The sequence below is a fragment of the Amphiura filiformis genome, chromosome 17 (genome assembly GCF_039555335.1).
Source record: "Amphiura filiformis chromosome 17, Afil_fr2py, whole genome shotgun sequence".
In the NCBI taxonomy this organism is placed as follows: Eukaryota; Metazoa; Echinodermata; class Ophiuroidea; order Amphilepidida; family Amphiuridae; genus Amphiura; species Amphiura filiformis.
In genome coordinates this window covers 53,331,431-53,358,640 of record NC_092644.1, presented here as the reverse complement: position 1 = coordinate 53,358,640, position 27,210 = coordinate 53,331,431, and the positions used below count along the sequence as shown (strand labels likewise).

The 27,210-nt window shown below is 35.9% G+C and overlaps 2 protein-coding genes across 2 annotated transcripts; both read left to right on the top strand.

The window, feature by feature from the left end:
* Window positions 1-355: 355 nt before the first annotated feature.
* On the top strand, window positions 356-14,847 carry LOC140138471 (guanylate cyclase 32E-like). The gene is made up of 4 exons (XM_072160356.1): window positions 356-466; window positions 7,358-7,456; window positions 8,375-8,478; window positions 13,795-14,847. The coding sequence occupies exons 1-4, from the start codon at window positions 373-375 to the stop codon at window positions 13,912-13,914; spliced, it is 417 nt and encodes a 138-aa protein (XP_072016457.1). The 5' UTR covers window positions 356-372; the 3' UTR covers window positions 13,915-14,847.
* An 8,277-nt stretch (window positions 14,848-23,124) lies between these two features.
* Window positions 23,125-24,519, top strand: LOC140137298 (uncharacterized). Its single transcript, XM_072158941.1, has one exon. The coding sequence runs from the start codon at window positions 23,125-23,127 to the stop codon at window positions 24,517-24,519; it is 1,395 nt and encodes a 464-aa protein (XP_072015042.1).
* Window positions 24,520-27,210: the final 2,691 nt, after the last annotated feature.

Below are 27,210 nucleotides of genomic sequence, written 5' to 3'. Positions count from 1 at the left end.
TTGAGACTGAAAATCACAATGAAACCAATTTTCAGCGTTTCTCTATCTACATGGTGTCCCAAAGTCTGCATACCAATTTGAACCATCATATAAATCTGTAAAATGCTTTGGAAGCAGAATTTATTTCTGCGCATTTTGACACCTCATTTGTAGCAATTGTCTAAATATTGACGTCACAGCGTACATTTAAATCAATGTAACCCAAAATTTGAAAGTTGCAGTAAATTCTATTGATTTACTTAATAAAAATATTTTCTCACTGAAATATAAACTTTAAACTTCAGAAGTGACACCAAACTTTTCTCAACTTTCTTTACAATTTTAGGCGTTCCCATTAAGAACGGACGACAACACGCCGTGGAGATAGCTAAAATGTCGATAGCAATTCGTCATTCCATTCATCATCTTACAATACCACACATGCCAGGCAATCATCGATATATCATAAGGATTGGTATTCATACAGGTACTATAGTATAACAATCATTTATTCTTACACTTTTGGTTAGTACAATGATTCAATTTTTACCTTCTGTTAGTATACTTATGAAAATACGCTTTTTGTGTGTGTCAAAAAGTAATTGCGTGTATCATGCAAATAATTGAGGGAAAGTAAATAAATAAGATATCTCCGAATTTTCTCTTTGAGTAATATAACAGGGCGTACCTACTCATTTACTACTCAAGTAAACAGCTTTATTTACAACTTGGATACTTGACATAACATGATTATAAATTTAAGAAAAACATATTTATCGACTATTAGTCCTGCCGCTTTGCACTAAAGAAGAATGGTTAAGTATGTGTCTAATGATCTGTTCGTCAACATATTGACTTATTGTTTGCTGTTTGCAAATTGTTTGACATTTTAGTATTTCTGGAGTTGACAGTATTTTTCTTGCGAACAACTTTTCTTACAGCCATACCATGATAATCATGGAGAAGAATGAGTGCATTAATTGGTCATTATTCAGTAAATTAAAATGTCGACACATTATGAATGGAGATGTATAACGATATTATCATTCGCAAAATCATTGATTTTGTCTCATAAAATCTATTGAGTTGGAAACGATATTCATATTAGCAGCCAAATACAATTTGGCATGTCAACGACGGAGACACCATTGTGTATCCTTTAAAGCCACAATGTACGATCTTATGATATACAATTAGTTAACCTTTTTCAAACCTGATTTTTTGGCATATTTCTAATGTTTACAGATGTCAACTTACACCTAAATGTAGGCCAACAGAGTAGTTTTGACATAAAGTCACAATTATGACTTTATATCCGCCATAGAACATAGATGTTAAACGACCAAAATAGCAAGTAGCGTTCCATTCAATTCCCCTTGTTATTTAAGCTTAAATTCCCAGCAGTTATTAATAATATTATTTCAGCATTTTGAATAAAGAATAACAAATCAAAATTTGACGGAATTCGTACATTATGGCTTTAAATGAGCTCTTGCTAAATTTGTGAGAATTTGTCGTTATAATAAGTTGACAAAAGACATTTGGGAAATGTAGTTCAGAGACTATAATGACATGGGTTCGATTATTTCAAAGTACTTATTACTAATCTTATTTCAGCATTTTTAGGAAAGAATAACAAAATTAGAATTTGTACATTGTGGCTTTAACTGATCTCTTGATAGATATGTGAGAATTTCTCGCTGAATATATCGTATCACATGCATACAGATAATAAGTTAACAAAAGACATTTGGGAACATGCAGTTCAAAGACTACACAGATTCGATTCCTTACAGCAATAATATGGTATTCCTTTGAACCAATGTGGCTATTTTAATGTTCCTCCTGGTACGTTCGTGTATAGTGAGATTAAAAATATGTGCTGTGACAATTTAAAATCCGTGCTTAAAATGTGGAGGAGACTAGAGATGCTGTGGCATTTCTTTCTTGCTTTTGCAGTCACTTTCCGGCAAAGGTTTTTGCACTTTTGACTGCACTCAACACTTCAGCATCATTTTTCATGAAAACCTCATTTCATAGGAATATAAAGATAAACATAAGGAGGCACAGACACAGGTGGCGCCCCTGCCCCAAAGTAGAAAGTGTGTGACGAAGGAAGATGGAAGAGGAGAAATTGGGAAAGGAGAGAAATGGGACAAAAGGAGAAGATAAACATTGCACGTAGCTCTAATTCAGTAGGCCCATGCCTATAGGGCGGATCCAAGTTTTTAAGGGGAGCCACTCTTGAAATGTTTTCAGGCTTGCTTCGTATGTCCAAATTTTACGGCAAATACCACTCTATCGACTATTCTGGGGGCGGGGAGCCCAAAAGGGTACTACTTGGATACAGAAAATGTTGCAAATAGGGTATCAAAAGCGTCAACATTACCACCATCAAGGACCGTTTGATACCAAAAAAAGGAACTTATCTACCCCTTTTCACGTCAGGTATGTTCCCTTTTAATTTTGAGCCGAACAATTGAGGTAAAGCTAAGAAAATTGGAATTTACTACAAGCTCCGATGCCGCCAATGGGTGTCACTCTGTCGGTTATGCTACGACCCGGTCCTTTGACCTATGCACGAACTGTGTCATGAACACAGCGTACGCGTTCGACTATTATTTCTATCGTACATGTACGGTCATAAATAAAAGATGGTTCCTGCGTTTTATTCAAAATCTCGGATTTTGAAAAAGCTACAGCACCTACAGTCTTGATTGTTACAGGGTATGTTAGTTTAATAATGTACATTACAATCGTGCCAAAACAGAATTTTGAAAAAGTTTGAAGGCGTCCTTCTCAGCAAATGTTACAATATGGCTTTAAAATGCACGTAGGGCGTTTATCTTGACGACAGTATTGATTGAAGATTATTTTTGTGATCAAACCCTATTAAGCCTAATTTATAGATTATAATAATTATTATTTTCCTTAATTATATTAAATATGTTAAATAATTAAATATGTTTATTAGTATTATGAATGAATGTGAAGATAATCATGATCTTGAAATGCCGTGTTAACAGAGAAAATGAATCCATCTAACATGTCTATTGTCCATAATAAACAATTCGATACTCCTAGATATAATCATGATTTATAAGATATTCATTATAAAAGACCTTTAGATTAATGAGGAACCATATGTGCATAAAATCGCGCATTATGTACCCAATAGAAGCTAAAAATATGAATGTTTGTTATTTCAAATCACAACATAAATTACTTCAATGATGTTCATGATTCCCCGCATGATTCATCTGTTTTTATACTTTACTGGTACAATATAAGTAACATGTATAAAAATTATCTGCGAGAAAGATACATTTATTTCACGTAAGTTATTCTAGATGTAGATCTCATCATAGTTTTTCCCGACTCTGATATTTGTATTAGTTGTATCTGCAAGATTGTTGTATATTTTGCTTGCTAAGTGCCTAGATCTTATAAATCGTCATTGTTATGTGTTATAAATGTTATCTCAATATGTTGCCTTTTGAGAGATATGTCACACAAAACCAGGTCGAACAAATAAAGTGAAACGAAATATTGGCGTAAAGATAAAAACAGCTTCTTATTCTAAGAGAATAAATGTTCCATCTGAAACTGTCACAATAAACATGATAAATGTGTGAATTAGTAACTTTATGGTAACTATGTAAAAAAAAAACCAATTCGATGCTTAAACATGTTAAATGATATTATATAGCCTCCTACATGGATCGTTTATTAAAAGTAAATATTAACAGATCAGATAACAACACACATAACAAACATGAAGTTATGTTTACCCTTTTCCCATATAATAATTATTTTGCTAATTCTTATATTCACTCAACACCAAATACGTAAACACACTGTTTACAAAAAGTGTAATATATTGAACAACATTATGAGTATTTATTAATTAGTGCAGTATGGCTCTCAATCAAATAACAAGATCACAAGAATTAAACTTAAAATTACTACAAAAATTTCCGTTTGCTAAGGGTAATTATCTAAGCCTGGAGATTTTAATTGGCAGACTATCTCATGAGATTCTTTTAATGGCCTCAGTTCTCGATCCAAGATTTGGCAATGTCCGAGATCCAGTCTACCGAATGGAAACCCATGGTCTACCAAAGTCTCAGTCCAAGTCCTGGAGACTATATTTACAATATCCTAGCTGCTATGCTAGTGTTTTCCAAATGGTATTTTATGTTGACCGTAAGCTCCTCTGTCGGAGATCACTCGAGCAAGCTATCTGCTTTACTTGACAGTCAGATAACACACTATGTTAGTCCAGCAAAATACCACAGTTCGTTGATGGAGATGTTTCAGTCTGTCACTTCTTTGAGTCAACAAGACAATCAAACACTATTGGCTTTCACTAACGCCTTTCATACTGCAGTTACTGTCCGTTTTCCTATACACAATACACAGTGCTCTTTCCCATTGACGCGTGACCTTTACAAATAGCCCTACGTTAACAGTATGGGGATATGACTAGTTAACGTCGCTGTGTGAAAAATAACTGGCCAATATTAAAAGTACTCTTCTAAAGTTCTAGAAAATATAGTTTTTAACATGTCCTAAATTTTAGCTAATTTAGATGTTTGGAAATATTCGTACTTTGGTGTTTTAGTTAATGTTATAGGTAATAGTACATTGCCTAGTTAACGTCGCTGTGTGAAAAATAACCGGCCAATATTAAAAGTACTCTTCTAAAATTCTAGACAATATAGTTTTGTAACATGTCCTAAATTTTTAGCTAATTTAGGTGTTTGGAGAGGTCGTACTTTTGTGTTTTAGGAAGGACATGTAAACGACAGATAACACCAAAAATATGAAGAAATTATTTCCAAACCGTGTTAAGTCAAAAAATCATTATGTTGCTCATTTTCAAGAATGCTGGTTTACAAAAAGCACGCCATTGTCTGATTTCGTGAACAAAGCCACACATAACATTGTTTCCTTTCGTTTCCTTTATAATCGGTTACCCAACTGAAGCTATGAATACCAGCTTTATTGCGATATCGCACATGAAAACAGTCACTTGTGCACAACCAGAGAAGATCCGATTTAATCAGTTGAGCTGTTTCAATGAGTGTTATCTTGGTTTAATAGCTTTTAATGGGGTTAAGTCCTGCAAAGGTCGAGATGAATTCTACTGTAGACATGACTGCATCATGTGGCGTATTTTCTTCTCTCCGATCCAACACCCAAGAACCGCGAACCAAAGTTTGGAGACTTCGCACGTTTATGATAACTTTTGTACCACTAACCTACTGGTTTAAATAAGTTTCACAGAGTTCCCTGTTGTAATCTGCTGCTTTTTGTTTGATTATTCTGCAGGCCTTATAGATAATTTGTTACCATTCTAGAAAAATCACCCACTAATAGCATATTACAGCATATTACATAATTTCTAAATATACCCCATTTATATTTCAACACGAACCAATCATTAATCTGTCTAGATGGTTACTGTAATAGCGCCATCTCTTAACCTTCCAGAAATTTCTACATATAACTAAATATGAATTTCTTGTTCATTTTACTGATTAGCATTATCCAATGCATTTCTAGAATATTCCATGTACAAACAAATGGAAATAAACACGTGAAAACAAAAAACATTTTAATTTTTTTAAACTAGCTATAAATATCTAGGAAATTTTTAAAAATTTTGGTCAACTTCAACAAAATAATTAAAATTTGAGCAAAAATCAGGCTTCTTTATGATTTTATTTTGCAAAATTGAGCACTTTGCAATTATTTTTGGCGACAATTTCACGAAACCCCAAATATATCTACTTTCTAAGAAGTTAAAAAATAATTAAAGAGTTAAGACCAACCTTAAGGTTAGCAACTATTTTAAGGGAACTGGAATGAGCGTTTATGGCGTTTCGACAGTATTTTTTATGGGCCATGAGAGCACCTCAGACGTATCGAATTGCACTCTGAATACGAAGCATGTCTTTCTGATATCAAATAATTTTAATTTTTGAAAATCATGATATAATACAAATTTTATGGCAAATTATAAAAATTTGATATTTTTCAAATTTTTGATATATAACAGTCCTCGAAGTAAATTTTATAAATCTAATGATATATTCTTTTAGTGTATGTAGCTGGGAGGAAAAGCCGACGATCAATTGAAAATTTTGACCTAATTTTTGTTTGGTGTTTTGGGAAAAAATCCATATCTTCGATACGAAAGGTCAACATTTTTAATTGATCGTCGGCTTTTCATCCCACCTACATACACTTTAAGTATAAATCATCAGATTTATAAAGTTTACTTCAAGTACTGTTAAATATCAAAAATATCAATTTTAATGATTTGCCATAAAATGTGTATTACATTGCGAATTTCAAAAATCAAAATTATTTGATATCAGAAGGACATTCATCGTATTCAGAATACAATTCGATATGTCTGATGTGCTCTAATGTCCCACAATAAATACTGTCCAAACGTTCATACCCCAGCCCTTAAACTGTTGCGATTTAATACTTCACAGCATCTTGCGAATATATGTAAGCTTTGGCAAAAATTGCATTGATCAATTCATAGCGAGTGTATCACAGATATAGTTTTGTAAGTCCTGTGGTTCTTGAGGTATGTTGTAAAGAGGGCTGCAACAACAACACTTTTGTAAAACGTACATAACTCATTAACAACAATAAATCAAGTAAGTTTTCAAAGTATATGATATGTAGAATGAACTATTGTAAAACATCAAAATGTTATTTTTCAATAATCGATTAAGATAATGAAAATCGATTTTTTTTTTGCTGCTCTAACGGTGAGGATTATTATAACAAACCCTGGCCAATACACAAGGTTCATAATCGATAGATACATCTATATAAGGTCAGGCATCCATTATCACAATAAAATGACGAAGAGATAATGAAGAAAAATATTAACCTACATGGCAAGCATGGTGGTTATTATCTTTCATTTCGCGAGGGTTTATTTTGTTAATGATTTAAACGTCATATGAAAGACCAGAGAGGGCTTGAAAACGTTTACGATAAATAGTAAGTTTATGCTACAACCCAAAGTGCTTTTTGTCAACTTATTATCTGTATGAATTGAATATGATATATTAAGCGAAAAATTTTCATAAATCTATCAAGAGCTCATTTAAAGGATACACAATGGTGTCTGGCATTTTTTTGGATAAATTGTTTTGATACAACTTTGCTATGGATTGACACTGTAAGTGGTTGTGGTTGTTCCATATCAATAAAGGAAAGATCTTAATAATTCAACAAAAACACGTAAGCATGTTAAATTAGTTCTTTTAAATCTCGTTTCTTCCCAAATCGGAATTTGGCGCCAGAATTGTATTTTACTAATAATCTTAATAAACCTTTGATTTAGGTCCCTGTGCAGCAGGAGTCGTTGGCAGAATAATGCCGAGATATTGTTTGTTTGGCGACACGGTCAACACAGCGAGTAGAATGGAATCCACGGGCCAAGGTACGATCCCGGGGTATAACTTGTTATAGCGCAGAAGGCGGAGTATTTACTCTATCATTATAAACAATTATTTGAAGAAATCAAAGAGCCCTTGGAGTAAAAACTGTAGTGTAATGATTGACAATGATTGGGGTTTTCAAGTTCTTTTGTCCAATTGGAATATCAAGTTATGAATGGATTTCGGTCAAACCTCTCAAGGGGCTGTGGACTTGATGCTCGCGTAATGTGAGGGGAAAAAAGGTTTCGGGTTCAATTACCGGCGTAGGAGATTTGCTGGGATATTGACTTGGAGGAAAATGTCTCAAATTAATTGGCAACATCTCTAGATTAAATTCAGACTTCCACTCTCCTCATGGTTCATTTCAAATTGGGTAAATGAATCATGAAGGGATTGGAGGGGACGTCAGGCCGTTGGTACCGTGTACAGAGAGCCATACATGTACATGTATCGAAAAGAGTAGGGTGTTAACCCCTGACTGTTCCCAACCCGTCCCGGTGTTCAAATGGACTCCAAATGGAAATAAGTTTCAATATAGGCTTTCTTGGGTTATCCGGGGTTATCAAAACCCGAACAAATCAAATCAAATCAAATCAAATCAAATCAAATCAAATTCCTAGTTTACAACGGTTTTTATAGTTTTTAGAGTGTTTCCTAAAACAAATGCATGACATATGCGCCAGTTTGGTCAGTTTTTTTTTTCGAAGACCTTGTTTCAAAGCAAAGGATTCATGGTATGAGCAGATCTACGTCAGACATCTAAAATTCTACCTCGGTCATGCTGACAGTATCCAACATCTCGCTCTCGATAAAGAGGGCAGTGTGTAGTTGTTCTACATATGTGACCATTTCATGAAAAGACAAAATCAGTAAAGTAGAAAGATAATTTATGATGATGACGCATTTCTTATTATTTGCAGCCGACAGAATACACATGAGTGAGGCGACTTATCTTGCTATTGTGGCTTATGAACATTATCGGGAGACATTTGCTGTAAGATTACGTGGAACGAATCTGGTAAAGGTATGCAGATCTGTAACCAGCATTGATGCATGCGGTAAAAATGAGAGCAAACCTAAATAAAGCAATGTTGCCTTCAGTTCCGCCACCAGGATTTTTTCGGTGGTGGGCGGATGGGGGCAAAATGAATTTCAGGGGGAGGGGACAAAATCAACAAATCTTGAAACATATTGTCCCGGGACATATTGTGGCAAAAAAGTGGACATTTTGGTAATCTTGCCTTAGGGGGTGGAGGGGGGGGGGGAACTGGGGGACAAGAAAAATATTAGCGAAGGGAGGGTAAATGCCCACCTTTCTCCCAGCAGAGTGGACACTGGTTGTGTTCAACGCATCATTAGAATCCGTATCATACTCATTATGTCACGACATACTGAATGTGACCAGATCTGATCCAATAAGGTTAAAGTCGGCAATAATGAGATATAGGAAAAAAAAGTGCAGAGAAGAATAACATAAAGCAAAAGAAAATGGACATAATAATAAAGGCTCATAACTTTTGAACCAGGTATTCAAGAGACCTGGGGATTCACCATCTGTTTAAGTGTAGAAGTTAATAATGAGCAATTTAGTATAATCAATTTTCAAAATTTTCCTACTTTGGCCTGAGTGCATTAGATCGGGTCACATATATTGCAGATCTACCATTATGTCTACAGCCGACATTGGTTCATACGATAGAATTCAAAGCACCAGTGGCCAAGTGGTGGCGTAGATTTCTTTTTGACATTGGGGTATGGGGTTTGAAAAGATGAACCATTTTCATCGAAATCGGAGGAAATTTTCTGTTTACACATGTGGAGCCCAAATGTTGGCCTCAGTACGGTGTCTGATCTCCGCCAAACTCCCCCTTTTATAATTCATCTCCCCAAATTTTCAGTTTTCCCCTTTTGCGAAATGCTTTCCCCTTTTTCAAATATTTCCCCTTTTAACTTTCCCCTTTTCAAATAGTTCCCCTTTTCGACTTTCCCCTTTTCAAATAGTTCCCCCTTTTCGACTTTCCCCCTTTTCAAATAGTTCCCCCTTTTTCGAATTTCCCCTTTTCATATAGTTTCCCCATTTTCGAATTTCCCCTTTTCATATAGTTTCCCCCTTTCGAATTTCCCCTTTTCATATAGTTCCCCCTTTTCGAATTTCCCCTTTTCATATAGTTTCCCCTTTTCGAATTTCCCCTTTTCATATAGTTTCCCCCTTTTCGAATTTCCCCTTTTCATATAGTTTCCCCCTTTTGAATTTCCCCTTTTCATATAGTTTCCCCCTTTTCAATTTCCCCCTTTTCATATAGTTTCCCCCTTTTCGAATTTCCCCCTTTTCATATAGTTCCCCCTTTTCAATTTCCCCCTTTTCATATAGTATCCCCTTTTCGAATTTCCCCCTTTTCATATAGTTTCCCCTTTTCGAATTTCCCCCTTTTCATATAGTTTCCCCCTTTTCATATAGTTTCCCCTTTTCGAATTTTCTTTTCACCTTTTACATAATACCATTTTACAGATTTTTCCCCATTAAAATAGTTTCTCCCTTATTTTTTATTCCCTTTTTTTTACTCCTTTTTTTTTATTCCCTTTTCACGATGCGTAGGCTTTACCAGTAGGCACGGACCATCTATAGTACCGTGCATTCACGTCCCATGTACTTCGATATTGAAATAGGTCCGGCCTACACGTTGAAAGCACGTGATTGTCTGATACAAATTCTTGAGCTAAATAAAATGAATAAAATGATACTTATTATGTAATTTATGAATTCTATAGGATATAGATCTACATTTAAGAAAAATCATAATCTGAATTATATCATGCAACTAAATAAAGACCCAGGAAAAGGCCAGGAGATTGGAATTCGAATCAATTAGATTGGCTTATTAATCGTTATTATTTTGGACTTGTCTCGACTTTAAAAAAGACTAGGCTTAAGGGGTACTACACCCCTGTCCAATTTTGCGCCTATTTTTGCAATTTTCTCAAAAATTATAGCACATTGTTGACAAGTAAGATATGTATATTATAGGGGCAAGGACTACAACTACTGTTTTGAAAATACAGCAACACAAAGCAAGTAGTTATTGATTTATTGATCAAATATTGGTTTTCCCTCATTTTTGACTGTAACTCCACAACTGTTGGCTGTGCTGAAATAAAATTTCCAGTGCAGTAGTTGTAGTCCTTGCCCCTATAATATACATATCTTACTTGTCCCCAATGCGCCATAATTTTGAGAAAATGCAAAAATAGGCACACAATTGGGCAGGGTGTAGTACCCCTTAATTGCTACTTAATTCTTCATCTAACATATAGGGCCTACTAATTCTTTTTGGATTTTTGAGGCGTGCACCACTGACCGAAGTCCCTGGTTCATTTGTCTGGTCAATTGAATATACGCCATAGAGCCTTTGATAAGAAAGCACATTTTTATTGTTAACGGGATTGTTGACAAACAAAGAATAGAGAAAATTACTCGGAACTGGCTTAAAAATAAAGTTGCATAAAATCACACAGCCACACTTGTCATAAATATGCAATGCCCATTTTGTCCAGGCCCGTTTTATAAATGTATGCTTTTATTGTCATTTCACTGTTAAGACCGCTTGTTTTAAACTTTGGTGCTAACTTTAAAAAAAAACCTTTTGAATAATTATATAGCACAAACATTTCTTATTATCTAGGCTTCTGTAACAATGGCATGGTAGCCAGTTGTTTGTTGTCTCTGACATATCCCTGTTTATAGACAAGTTCTTCACAGACTTTCAAACATCATTGCTATGAATTTGACCAGCATAAATATTAATGCATGCCATTTCACCCGTTTAACATTCTGAACATCATTTGGTTTATCAATCATATCGGATTTGCTCTTTGTACAGCCCCTCTATAAACGTGCATAAAAGTTGACGGATCCCTAACCCATTGAATTTAGCGGCGCTTGCACAACAGGCTATAAATCTACCTACGTTGGTATCCAAATTCATGTAGAACGCCTTTCCAATAATGGATGTAGCGAAATGAGCTCTAGTGAGTGCACGGTACTCTCCAGGGTCCAGGCTTACTGGTAAAGCCTACGCACGGAAAACAGGGAGTACCCAAACAAAAGGGAGTATTAAAAACAAAAAGGGAGTATTATTTAAAAGGGAGAAACTATTTAAAATGGGAACCTATTTGTGAAAAGCGGAGGAAAGTTAAAAGGGATTATTTGTAAAAGGGGAACTATTAATTTTACAAAATGGGTGAAAATAAAAAGGGTATTATTTGTAAAGGGGTAATTTGAAAACGGGGAAACTATGTGAAAAGGGAAATTAAAAAAGGGGGAAACTATTTGAAAAGGGGGGATTCGAAAAGGGGGAAACTATATGAAAAGGGGGGAAAGTCGAAAAGGGGGGAAACTATTTGAAAAGGGGGAAACTATTTGAAAAGGGGAAAGTCGAAAGGAGAAACTATTTGAAAAGGGGAAAGTCGAAAAGGGGAAACTATTTGAAAAGGGGTAAGTCGAAAAGGGGGAAACTATTTGTAAAGGGGAAAGTCGAAAAGGGAGAAACTATTTGAAAAGGGGCAAGTCGAAAAGGGGAAAGTCGAAAAGGGGAAACTATTTGAAAAGGGGTAAGTCGAAAAGGGGGGAAAGTCGAAAAGGGGGAAACTATTTGAAAACGGGGAAAGTTAAAAAGGGGGGAAATATTTGAAAAAGGGGGAAAGCATTTCGCAAAAAGGGGGAAAACTAAAAATTTGGGGATATGAATTATAAAAGGGGGAGTTTGGCGGAGATCAGACACCGTACCTCAGACCTTTTTTGCTCATAACACCGGAACGATAATACTAATACAGTACTGTGATATAAAACAACGATTTTTATGTCAATCTGTAGTTCACTTGTAGTTATAGAAAGTGTGCACGTATAACGCCAACATATCGTTATTAATTCGGCAGACGGCCGAATCCGGCTTCGGCTTTTGGTAAATTCATTTTACGCATGCGTTATTTTTGAATTAGAGAACAAGGGATCAATGCTGTACATAATAGAGGGCAGCATATCGGAGATCAGATGATAACAGCATAATCAAAAGAGTAATCAAAAAAGTAATCAAAAGAGGGCGACATACAGAGTAAACTAACGGTGCATCACAATTCGGTCAACAACGATAACTGTTAATAAATCGATATGCTGCCCTCTATTGTTAAAGCATTGATCCTCTAATTCAAAAAGAATGCATGCGTAACATGAATTGGACAAAAGCCGAATCCGGATTCGGCTCTCTGCCGAATTCATAACAATATAATCATAAAGCAGTATCAGTAACTGACAGTAAGCTGTTTACAGTAGTATGCTTAAGGGATCGGATTGCACGTTATTTTTGGTATTTTTTGTGGGACATAAGTGCACATCAGACATATCGAATTGCATTCTGAATACGGGGAATGTCCTTCTGATATCAAGTAATTCTGTTGTTTTTTTTTCAAATTTAAATTGGCGACATAAAACACATTTTATGGCAAATTATTAAAACTCCTCCCAGCTACATACTCTTTAAGTAAATATCATTAGATTTATAGATTTTAGATTTATAAATATCATAAGATTTATAAATTTTACTGCGAGGACTGTTAGGTCCCCTAAATATAAAAAATATCAATTTTTAATAGTTTGCCATAAAATTTGTATTATATCGCAAATTTCACAAATTCAAAATTAGTTGAATTCAGAAGGACATTCTTCGTATTCAGAATGCAATTCGTTATGTCTGATGTGCTCTCTTGCCCCACAAAAATGCTGTGCAAAGGTGGGTGACCGACCCCTTAAGGAACTTTCCGATTTCATCGAAGAGAAATTCTATAGCTACTCACAATGCAAATGGGCACGGGAAGTTTGGCTAGCGTGATATAGACGAATCCAATTTCAATGGCAGCCATAGCTGGGTCCCCGTCGGGTATATCCCACCTAAAATATGAAACGATGCGTCCTTGGCGGGGATTTTAAACTGCCTTTCATCACCCGTGTTACATATAGACAATAAAATTATGAAAGTTTAATACAACACAATACCACATAACATCGACTTTTAAGCGGCTTTAATCTGCCCAATTGGGCAGTTACAACACCAGTTTGGTGCGCCGAGGACCCAGTCATGGCTGACTAAATTCTGACCATCACTTGGCTCGCTGGTTTCGTCTATACCACAGAATAGAGTTAAGCGACGGGGATTTCCACGATTTCAGCAAAATAGGATCTCTTATGATACCAAGATCTCACCAACAATGAGGTAAATTGGGAGGGGGGATGAGGCTATCGATCGGGTCACGGGCCTTATATCATTGTTTTAATTATTCTTTGTTTCAGGGGAAGGGTGATATGACAACGTACTGGTTAGAAAGTCGCTATCCATCGATGGACCCAGAAACTGTTAGACGTGAGTTTCAATTACAAGCCGTAGAAGAAGACGAGTTGCAAAATGTATAAATATTCTATTAGAAATAGCAATGGATGACTCAGTGATACGCATCTGTGCATGCGGATACCCGTTTGTGGCTGACGCGTCTGCTACATTTGACTCTAAAGTGTTAAATATAGAAAAACCTACTTGTGGATCGGACAGAGAGATTTCGTTCCTAATACAAGTAGTTTGTTTTCGAATAAAGTACGAAAACCTGTACAACAGATCCTACTCAGTTTCAAATTATCTACAGCTTGTCTAAAAAAAATTGTGCAAGTGAAAAGCGCCATCTTTGGCAATTAAAAAATACTGTTGTGACATGATGCTTACATCAACGTCAAGGGAGCCTCTCTCATTCCAGATGACAGCAACAATATTTGTGAGTGGACGCGGCGAATCAGCCGTAAACTCGGCAAATTGTATTCTGAGTTAAAGTGTAAAAAATGTATGTGAAGGTCGTATTCATAGGTGTATCAATTCGTTGCGACAAGTATCTTATCAAATGCTGTTTAAATCAATCAATAATACTACTGCTGAAGAGGATAATAAGCTTCTACCTATTTCTATAGAATAGTTCTTGTCTTTGTTTCCTTTGGCTAAATCCTGTTCAAGTGGTACATAACAAAGCATTGTATTTTGTCTAGGTATGTATAATCAACAATGAACAATGAGAGGATATTTCTGAACCTCTTTGACTTGGGGATGATTTGAAATGACCGCCAATTATGACTGTTGGATATTTATTACCAGAAATGTAGAAAAAGAGACACATGTAGAACCGATAAAAAATACAATTTTGTCGAAGGAACAGAGTTCAACAAATCATAACCCCGCTTTTGGATATCGTTTGAAGTCAAATGATATACCATTTTAAAGCTTATGGTATATATTTTCTAAACACGAAATAAAACAAAATTGACCGGGCCGACTTTACGGCTGATTCGCCGCGTCCAGTCACATTTTTCTCTGACCTATGACCTCTTGATATTCATAAGTACTCTTTAGGCATAAAATGCATGTTTTTAGTAATTTGGGGAATTTTGGCCAAAAATTGACCCATTTTCATATTACTTGCATTACAAAAGTTTGTATTACACTTTATGCTATTGATATACATGGATTCTTTAATTTTAGGCTACATATATTAGGAGAATTCAAAAGGAAGACAGTTCTCATGGCAACAGCCATTTATGCTAATTTTTAATTCCTCAGTGAATTGAGCAAATGTCCCACTAAATAAAACATGCTATTTTATTAATCACTACTTTTAGTTAAAAGTAACTAACCCCCCTTAAATAATGGCCATTATTCAAAAAGGGCTATTGTATTACAAATATGTAAAATGCGTTGGAAGCAGAATTTATTTCTGCGTATTTTGACACCTCATTTGATACGATAGCCCAGAAAACAATAAAACACCGGTCAATTTAAAATGTAGCGAGCTCCAGATTTGAAAGTTGCAATAACATACAAATTGTGACAATACAAAAAAAATATCATTACACAGATTTCATTCCATTACACTGAATACAAAATCAATACAATTTACTGCAACTTTCAAATCTTGGGTTACATTGATTTAAATGTACGCTGTGACGTCAATATTTAGTCAATTGCTACAAATGAGGTGTCAAAATAATATAATGAAATAAATTCTGCTTGTTTATATGTTCGCGTGACAAAGGCCAAGCCTCTGCATTTAACAGTAGAAAGATTTGATCGAATAATTGCCCTGTGCATCTTCCTTTTAGCCCAAAATAAACTTGCTCATCAAGTACCACAATTCACCTTAAATTTGGACTAAATAAGTCTGATATTGAACAATTTCTGTCAATATAATATACTGATATCCAGATTTTCAAAATTAATCTAAAGACCCATCTTTTATTTTGTCATATTTTCCCCTATTTCCAGTGGTTTGGGCGTTTTTCCCCATTATGTAAAAGCAAGCGACTACATTGCAAAGAACTACCTGGGGAGGACCAAACATTACTGGTGGAACCCGGGTGTTGCTCAGGAGTTGCCACTGAGAAAAGCCCTTAAACCTGCGGCGTGAAAATGTAGTGTATCTTTACAAATGCTTGTTACAATCAATAAGAAAATGAAAATTGATTACGACCGACTTCAGACTGATTTTGCTTGATCACACCACATCATGTGACGTGTCATCTCAAAAGGAGACACTTTTGGGCAGAATCGTAAATGGAGAAATAGCCAAAAATCTGCCCGGGTGCGATTTTTACACAATTTGGGTTTGTTGCGAATTTGTGATGTTATTAATGTTAAAAATATTGTCTGATAATTTCAAACCGGAATATAACCGGCATCTTGTATTTTTTGAGACATTATCCAAGGTTTGTAATCAATGTATACTTGACATTGTCAATAATATTTTTAAATTTTAATTTTATAATACCATAACTTACGAACATAATATCTTCACTTAGGAATGTCCTATTTCATTGGAGAAAACGGCGTTGTGGAGCAAAATATCTCTTAATTTAAGATATGTAAAAACCATAAAATTGATAACCGGCCCAAAAGTGTCTCCTTTTGACATGACAAATCACATCTGAAAATAAAGATATAAATTACATAGAAGTATACCAGAAAGAAGAATTCCGCAAACTGTAGTTGAACATTGATCCAATATCCTGACGAGTTCACATGACGTAAGTAAGAATACAGTAATAAATGGGATGGAAGGTGTCACCGACGGTGGCATCATGTCAAAAACACAACGAAACTGTACGTAGCATAATTTATCGACAGAATAAAAAAAATCGTTTCACATACAAAGCTATGAGTAAAACACAATATCAAACAATTTTATTTGAAAAATGGACATGTCAATTTAACCAAAATGAAACTTCCAAGTCTCTGTTTTATATAAATACCCTGTCGAGGAAATTCTATCGAAAAATAATTAAGTATGAAGCCAAACGCAACAACATCATTTTCAATCGCGATTTTCTGGAAAAGCGTGTTGCATCGAATAGAACTGCATGTGATGCGACCAATGATATGGCTTCCATCATCCCACTCCAGTATTTGCACTACGTTTGCTAATTACCTTGACACTACTCACCTTTTTATCACTTTATGGATTTTAAATTGTAGATTGCCGTTGTCTATATTTTGAATTATCAGGAAAAACAACAGCAACTAACGTCTATTAAACTACATTTCTAATTCTTGCCAACGTGTCAAGGAAAAATCTGTTGGAATTTTTCAGAAATCGATGGATGGCTCAAGAGTATTTTCACCTTGTACTTATTGCAATATTGATCAAATTGGCTAATCTGTGTTCAAGCATGAAATTAGTATAAAAGTAAGCTTGTCAGATAAATACACAAGTTCGTAACTTATAAAAAAGATATTGGTTCACGAAAGTAATGTCAGATGGTCTAGTGATGCATTGTAATGCACACGGGTTTTCTGTTTTATAGTGTAATCATTTAAACGGTAACACTAACATAATCGAAAAAAAGAAGAAACTTTTATATACTAAGACTAACCATCATCATCATGGCACTCTCCTGCTGTTATAAATCAACCAAAGTACAGCCGCAGCCAGGCTCGGGTATTAAGGTGTCTATACTCTACCATCGAGACAATGCCAATATTGAAGAAGAATACAGAGTGCAAGGTTCTACAAATAGGAAGCAACTTATAAAGATGCTGGGAATAACTATCATCCCCATTCTCGTATTGGTTGGAATAACTGCTGTGTTAGTTAATGATGCAACTGTTGCATCCGGGTCTATGAAAGAAATGAGAAGTCGAATCAAAGTTGGAATAGAAGACTTTAGTTTTCTTATTCATCGTCTTGAAATTGAGCGTGGTACAACGGCTTTGTACCTGTCGTCAAAGAGTAATGAAATATACCAAGATCTGGAGAGGGCTTATATCGCTACGAATCTTGCCGTTCACAATATCAAAGAGTGGCATGTGTCAGATGTTACAAGGCATCTGGTACCGTTTCTTGAAAACCAAGACAGTTTACTCGACTACATCAAGTCATTTCGCGATAAAATAGACCCTAATAGCACCACATTATACGAAGCTATCACATTCTGTACGGATGTTATTTACCAAATCAAAGACAGATTTATGAGCCACTTTGAGATCAACACGAGTGGCAGTATTTGGCCAAAACTTGTAAGTTATGAAATGCTGGTTCAAGCAAAGGGTAATGCCGGAATAAAACGAGCTTTGGGGAGCACATTTTTTGCACGAGCTGGGTTTCGCAATCATTCAATGTATAAATGGTACTTGGAAAAGAGTTTCTACGGTGAAGCACTGCTGGAAACAAGTATGTATTACACTCAACGGTAGAACATATGTATAACGAATATATGGACAGTAACAAAGAGTTGGTGACTGATCTTCACGAAATGGAGTATGAAATTGAGCAAAACCAGGTAGAGATCTTGGAACCGTCTTGGAAAAAAGGGGATGAGTGGTTTTACGTGATGTCAAATTACATGAATTTTCTTTTGATAGCTCAAAACAATCTTGCTGGTGATATCATGACTGATCTTGATCTGGCAATATACAAATTGTATTTGGAAGAAATCATAACAGTTTGTATTTTAGCAGCCGTTCTGTGCTTAGCACCATTCATAATTCACGCAATTTTCACACAGACCAAGAAGATACAGAATATAGGTGATACATTGCATTTGCGTACAGCACAACTAAAGGAAGAACATTCACGTGCCGAGACTCTTCTGAATCAAATGCTGCCTCCCGCTGTGGCACAGGAACTGAAGATCGGCGGAAGTTCAAAGGCGGAGTTCTTTGAAGATGTCACTATTTTCTTCTCAGATTTGGTCAGTTTTACAATTATGTGTTCGCAGAGCACACCTATGCAGGTATGGTTGACAATCATTTTATAAGCTTATAAGAAAGGTCCGCACTTATTTGAGGAGTCTAAATTTTAACAGAATTGATTGAAAGCAATAAAATTGAATTTTGACTGTTATATGATACCCACTGGTGTCATAGAAATTAATGCACAATTAACATGATTAATGACAATGCTTTTCAAACTGAAAAGACCGCGATTAGTGCAGGTACTTTGATACCGACCAAGGAAAAACGTTGACACCTCAGGTTATGCAATCTTAAAACGGCGTCATCTGACGGTGACATCTCGCTATCTCTTAAGGTCCGCTATCTCTAACGTGTAAAGTCTATGGAGATCAGAATCCCGCTATCTCTAATAGAGAAAAGGGTTCGCTATACCTAAAATAAGTAAAGGTTCGCTATCACTAATTTAGAATAAGGTTCGCTAGTTCTAAGGTTCGATATCACTAATTATAAATAAGGTTCGCTATCGCTAATTTAAAATAAGGTTCGCTATCACTAATTTTGAATAAGGTCCGCTATCACTAATTTATTAAAGGTTCGCTATCTCTAAGGTTCGTTATCACTAATTCCAATAAAGGTCCGCTATACCTAAGGTTCGCTATCACTAATTTTGTTTCAGGTTCGCTATCCCTAATTAATTAAGGTTCGCTATCTCTAAGGTTCGTTATCACTAATTTCGATTGAGGTTCGCTATACCTAAGGTTCGTTATCACTAATCTTGAATAAGGTCCACTATCTCTAATTTTAAATAAGGTCCGCTATCTCTAATTTCAAATAAGGACCGCTATAGCGAACCTTATTTGAAATTAGAGATAGCGAACCTTATTTGAAATTAGAGATAGCGAACCTTATTTAAAATTAGAGATAGCGAACCTTATTTGAAATTAGTGATAGCGAACCTTAGAGATAGCGAACCTTATAGATAGCGGACCTTATTTAAAATTAGAGATAGCGAACCTTAGGGATACCGGGATTGTTAAAATTAGAGATAGCGGACCTTATTTTTAAATTAGTGATAGAGAACCTTAGAGATAGCGAACCTTCAATAAATTAGTGATAGCGGACCTTATTTAAAATTAGAGATAGCGAACCTTATTTAAAATTAGTGATATCGAACCTTAGAAATACAGAACCTTTTTCAAAATTAGTGATATCGAACCTTAGGTATAGCGAACCTTTTTCGTAATTAGTGATAACAAACCTTAGAGATAGCGAACCTTAGAGATAGCGAACCTTAGAGATAGCGAACCGTAACCCATCTGACTGCATTGGCAACTTTTCAAATTGCTTCGATTTTTACCAGATCTTAACAATTTGGAATTCTTTGTTACACAAGTGAGGTATCATTTCTTCACACATAAACATCCATTTTTTATGATTTTCTCAATTGTGTCAAAAATTATAACCACTCAAATAAATGTGGACTTTCTATAATGAAAGACAGAGGTAAAAAAAAATATTTCGCATCTGAAATTCTGAAAACTAGCCCGAAAATTCCGTACTCCTTTGCCCTGATGTCAGACGCGATTTAGTCTCTTTTTTTTTATCTCTGTCTTTCATTATATTTGTGCTATATATAGTACATCGTGTTCCAAAAGTTCATTTACCGGTTGAAGTGTTTGATTGTTCGATTTCTTTTAAATTGTGATGATGATGTTAATATTCTTTCACACAAAATTCATAAAAGAACTTCACTAAAAAAACATGATTGAAGGTTCGAACCCCTACCCTATCGTTTTGGATTTTTTTCTCTCTTGTCTTGTGTGGTGTATGTGGGTGGGTGTGTGTGTGTGTGGGGGGTGGGGTGGGGGGTGGGGTGTAGGTCGGTCATTTATAGTTATTTTGAAATGCAATGCGGTTTTTACCACTGTCTTCACTACAATCGTTTTCTTTCATTTCATTTCATTCGCCAGAAAACATATAAAATACATATATTGCACATCAAAAAAAGCACTACATCAAAAATACAAAAACATTTATATAAGCCCCTTGAATAAGTCATCAGGACTGTTAGATATCATACTATTGGCAAACCCTGACCGGAAGACCCCATCAGCAACGCGACGAACCAGCAACACCCCCACCCACCTCCAGAGCGCACAGCTCCTCGCAGCAGCCGGCCATACACAATCATGTCTTAGTGAGCCCTTTATAAACAAGTCCGCCATCACAGACCATGCGTCACAGCAAAACCATGACACCGATTGGAAGGACGCTGGGCCAACGCCATCAAATGCGATGAAGGGACACACTCACCAAATCATGCATATGACCAACAACTGCAAAGAACTGCACACTCCGGAGATGAGAGTAGGAGTGTCGCCAGCCCACCGCATCACTGATGACGCCCTCGATCGGAAGATGAAACGTCCAAAACGCAAGCAAACTACTGGACCCGCAAAACAAAATTCGCAAATATTATTTTATAAGCACTACATGTGGGAATTGAGCAACATGGCCTGTTGGGCAGATAGCACCAACCTCCTGGGAGGGTGGGTCGGAGCAGCAAAACGACAAAACAGGACTAAAAACAAGAGAACCCTGGCAGGGAAAGCCAAATAGTGACTAGGAGCAAACTTCAAAGTGGCTAACCGTATGATTCTCTACAAACACACAAACAACAAAAAGCGCTGGGAGACCCTCCCCAGGACGAAAGAGCAAAACTCCCGCCAGGCAGGCAGCTCATATGAACATCTAAAGTTTAAATAAAAATTATGTAAATTATAAAAAGAACAAAAATACAAAAGGTATAGAAAGTAAATACAGTTATTGCACCCAAAAAGGAAAAAAAGAACCAGGATTAGTTCTGGACCTGCCAGCTGATTTCATTGAAGTATTTTTAGTACCTTGTAAAAAACTATGAAGACTCATCAAGAGTTGGTCCTTGACATGGGATAGTAAATTGTCAAAATAAACAGGAAATCTTTTGAAAATGTGAATTTAAAACTGTTAGTTCTGGCATATGAATGATGAAACAATGATGAAACGTAAGAGTGTGTATGCCGCAAATTAATCTTGATATATTTGAAGGGATCAACATCGTCCACACCACAGAGACACTTGGTAACATAGGCAATGGTAGAGGGTTATTTTACATTTTCTTATGTAAACAGCCTCAAAGCGCTTTACATTTATTTCGCTGTCATTAGAGGTTAAATACCACTAATTATGTTTTACACGGGTTTACAATGTGAAAATGGCTAATTTCGGGTGGAATTTTCTAATATTGCTGCCTACAAATGTGATGCGATCAAGCAAAATCAGTCGGAACTCGCAAATATTGATTTTGAGATATAGCCAAACAAAGGTAATATTTCCTTTTCTTTCCTATTGTTTTGGAAACTCTGTAATTGCTCATATCTTTGGAACTGGTTGTTCAAATTAAATGGAGTTTTCTGCAAAATGCAGCTTTGTAAATGCTTTTTACTATTTTGTAAGAATCTGAAAATTTAATATTTCCGAGTTCCGACTGATTTTGCTTGATCGCATCACAAATGGTGCAGGGTTCATCAGTGCAACGACTGTGACTACCCGTAACAGCTTCCCATTGCACCTGGGTGGGGTGAGGCAAGCTCTCAGATTATGAGTCCAAGACCATAACCATTGAGCCACCGTGCTACCTCTAAAATTATCATTTCATTTTTCAAGAAATATGTCACGCCCAACCGTTTTAAGGGTCTGAATATAAGATACAACACCTTAATTATTTAAATTTAATTATTACATGTCTAAAGTGCATACACGCATCAAAACATACACATTTGACTATTAGATAGAGTCGTTTTTCGACAACACTAGATAACCATTAAGAGTTCACAAAGGAAATTACATTTTTGTAACATTTAGGACCCAAATTTATTATCATTAAAATTTTGATGTTTATCGGATTTTTTTAATTACTTACGATCCTCTCGAACGATTTGTTTGTTTAGAACAGGCGCAAAATGTTCATGCCTGATTGGGGCATTGTGAAGTGCCATGAATCAGCTGGCGCATGCCTGAGTATATAATTAAGCATTTTGATACAATAGCTTTCGCCGTGCTTCATTCTTAATTGTTTTAATCACTTGAATAATAATCATATAGGCCCTATTTGTTTTCATCGTTCAAAGATTCATAGAGCACTTATTGGAATTTTTGCTTCCGCTGTGTACCCTAATTACCCTAATATGTTGTTCGTTTGAGTGAATATACCCACAATGCTTTCATTATACTCATATTTTACGATTTGAAGCCGATGTAAATTGTCTTTTAGCGTTTGTAAGCGCATGAAGAAATCGCTTAACACGTCCATTTTATCTACTTGCTTAGCTTAACTTAATTTATTGCAATTTTGTTAGAAGCACTACACACATGTAACCATGGCTGTAGTCGGCTGCTCAAAGACATCAAAAGTAACGCCTGCTCCATCAGATATCAAAGTGGCTCTTGTATTTCAAAATGTCAATACCAAATTTAATGCAGAATATAAACCTCAAGGTTCTGCAAGTCAGAAGCAGCTTTTTCGAATGGTAGGTATAACTATAATACCTATTATCATACTCATCGCAATGACTGTAGTGTTTGTACACGACGCAACTACTGAAAGTCAAGCCATGAAACATGTAAGGCGCCGGATTAAATCTGGATTAGAAGACTTCAGTCTGTTAATTCATCGTCTTGAAATTGAGCGTGGAACAACAGCTTTGTATCTGTCGTCAAAGAGTGATGAAATATACCAAGATCTACAAGACATGTATATGTTTACAGACAAGGCGTTAGGTAATATTATGCAATGGAATCCATCGGATATTGGTGAACACTCTCAGGACACTCCGCAATATTTTGAAAGTCAGGAAACATTCTTAAGACATATCGAATCTTTTCGAAATCACCTGAACCCAAATAGAACAACTTTATACGAAGAAATTACTTTTTATACAAATGTTATAAATCTTATCAAGCGTAGATTTTTGACAGACTTCCAGATAGCTACAAGTCAAGGTATTTGGCCAAAGCTGGTTAGTTATGAGCTGCTGGTTCAAGCTAAGGGTCATGCTGGAGTTAAGAGAGCTTTGGGAAGTACCTTTTATGCAATAGGCGGTTTCTACAATTACTCAATGTACGAATGGTTTTTGGAAAAGAGTATTTACGGTGATGCATTACTAGAAATCAGTATGTACTACACCCCAAAGGTAGAAGATGTATATTACAACCTTTTACAATTGGATATACATTTATCCAATAATCTGAAGGAGATGGAGGACGAGATTAAACTAAACCAATATGACATTGTAAAGCCTTCCTGGGAAAAAGGAGACGAGTGGTTTCGCAGGATGACAAAATATATCGATTTCCTTTTGATTACCCAAAACACACTTGCTGGTGATATCATGACTGACCTTGATCTAGCTATTGACGCCTTGCAAAAAGAGTACTTCTTAGCCGTCGCAATATTGGCTGTAATAGTCTTTATATCGCCTGCAATAATTCACCTAATTTTTAAGCAAACCAAACACATCCAGCGGATAGGTGATGCCTTGCATGTGCAAACCGTAGAGCTTGAGGAAGAAAGAATTCGTGCTGAGACTCTCCTGCATAGGATGCTTCCTCCGTCGGTCGCGGAAGAGTTAAAGAAAGAAGGCACAGCTCGTGCGGAATTTTATGAAGATGTTTCTATTTTTTTCTCCGATATGGTGAATTTTACCCTGATTTGTACACCAAGCTCACCATTCCAGGTAAATATGATAAAAACAAAGATTATAATCAAAATATGAAGCCATAGGGTCATGTTTACGCATTTGTCGACATATTTTTATATTTTCAGATAAATCCTAACATGTATCTGTAACTAGGTATCAGGAATCATTCTATATTCACAAACTCATTGCATTCCATTGCAATACCATTTATTTGAATTAAAGTAAAGTGACGTTTGAAATGATTTCAACTGTGCTTAAACGATGCTAAATACACTACAATAATTTTATGCGATGATGAATTACCAAAATATTTATGAACAAATGTATTTATTCTGGAATATATTATAATATTATTTAGATGAAACATTCAAGTCTTCCCTATTTTTATTTGTTGTATTTGGTCGCGGGGACACTGTTGTGGTATTCTCGCATATATTATTTTGATGAAACATGTTAGGTCTTCCCAATTACGATTGGTCCCAATACTGTTCCACTTAGTTGCGAGATTCTCGTGTACTCTTGCAGAATCCATCCACTGATGATGTCGCCTGAAGAATTCCATTGTTTGTTTTCAATGAAAGCCGACGATCAATTGAAAATTCAGACCTTTCATATTGAAGACATACATTTTTTCCAAATTGCTTTTTGGGTTAGAAGTGTTCCGAGTTAACAAGCGAACTACGTGTCAAAATTCACTTGTTCGTTCTAATAATGTGTTTTTTATCAACTGCTTTGATTGAGACACGGTGATAAATTCCGCGCAAAAGTACACAAAGGGAACATACAGTGCAATAAGTACTAAACGACGGAGCATATCTGCGTTCTGGTCTCCCAACAAGGAAATCAAACTAGTGTAACAGTCTGTTATAGCCTGTTCAATAGAATCTTGCGATCAATCCGTATAGACATTATCCGTATAGACATTACCATCCATATATCAAAGTCATTAGTTGATCGAACAAAATAAGCATTTCACCAATCCGGGCAGATTACGTCATAAATAGTATTAGGGACTTTTTCGACGTTCCCGATACCTTGACACTTTTTCGACGTTCCCGATACCTTGGAACTTTTTCGACGTTCCCGATACCTTTAGACTTTTCAACGCTCCCGATACCTTGGAACTTTTTCGACGTTCCCGAGACTTAATTCTTTTCGACGTTCCCGAGACATAAAGTCTTTTTTCGACATCTTCGATACTTAAATTATTTTTTCGTGTTGCGGTGAAGTTTGAAAATCTTTTTTCGTGTTGCGGTGAAGTTTGAAAATCTTTTTTTCGTGTTACGATAAAGTTTGAATTATTTTTCATGTTGAGAGGATGCTCGTGAAATATTTTAATGTGTTGGGGCGATTTTAAAATATTTAAAAAACTAAGGAATCAATTACAGGATGTAATTAATTGGGTGTCAAAATTATTTGGAAGATAGTCGGACGGAAGTAATTAATTAGGTTTCAAAACTTTGACTTCATGACTTGGGACTCATTCATGAATTCATGAATATTAATGAGGAAGCTTGAAATCTTTTTTCGTGTAATCTTTATTCGCGCAATTTTTGTTTGTGTGTTGCGATGAAGTTTAAATATTTTTTCGTCTTTGGAAGGTTTTGAATTTTTTGTGTGTGTTTGGTGTAAAATATTTGTTCGTATTTATCTGTTCGGTGGACGGAGGATATAAATATGGGTAACGAGTCTCAACAGGTTCACTTTTTCCAGACTTCGTTAGGAATATCTACAATGATGTAAGAAGTACGAAAATTGTTGAGGTATCTGTACGCCGACCAGATATTGTTTTCATATAGAACAACTCTGGAGTGCAGGTGCAACGGATGTACAATAGCAGTGGCGTAGATTTCTTTTTGACATTTGGGGGAGGGAGTTGGAAAATTAGTTTGAAGTATATGAATCCAGCGTGGCCATATACAAGTGGTGAGATGGTAAAAACTGGTGAAATATGGTGCAAAAGTGGAACAAATTCGCACGAATCGCGCATTAATTTGCAATTTTGGGGCTAAAATGGCCAAATATGGAGTTAATTTGTCAGAAACCCACATACAGGCGTCAACATGGGGGGGGGATGATTGTATGGACATCCCCCTGGCAATTTACCCCCCCCGCCCGGATCTACGCCTATGTACAATAGACTATCCTTGGCAGGATCAGCACATGTGTTTGGAATTCTTTAGACGATCAGGCTGGCTCCGTGATATGTGGTCAAGCAAATGCCAGAGTGAATAAACATTATTTAAAACTATTATTCATCCAGACCTGCAACACATTTTGGTTGATACATAACGTAATTGACTTCGATTTTACATTCAATACATGTAGATTATCTTGGAAACGTTTTATTCATATTTTTCGCATGAAAAATAATGATAATAATAATTGAGATGTGTATACCCCCGTGTAGCTCAGTTCGAAGAGCCCCTGGTTCGAGCCCAGGTTCAGGAAATGGTGTATTTTCTTCATTTCTGAGACATGCAATATAGAACATATTAAGACCGGTTATGTAACACGCCACACACCCTTACCACACATCAAATGCTTCGATTACGTCCCAAAGTGTGTCGATTGCGCAGGGAAATGCGTCGATTGCGTAACAAAATGCGTAACGCAAAAGGAGTTTTGGAGGTTTAAATTGATAATGACGAGTTGAATCAGTCAATTTTATTTAAGGTTTTCAGAGGTCAAAAGGTCAAATAGGGCCAAATGTTAAACTTTTGACTTTTAAACTTTAAAGATTTGGTCAAACAAATGAGGTTAATC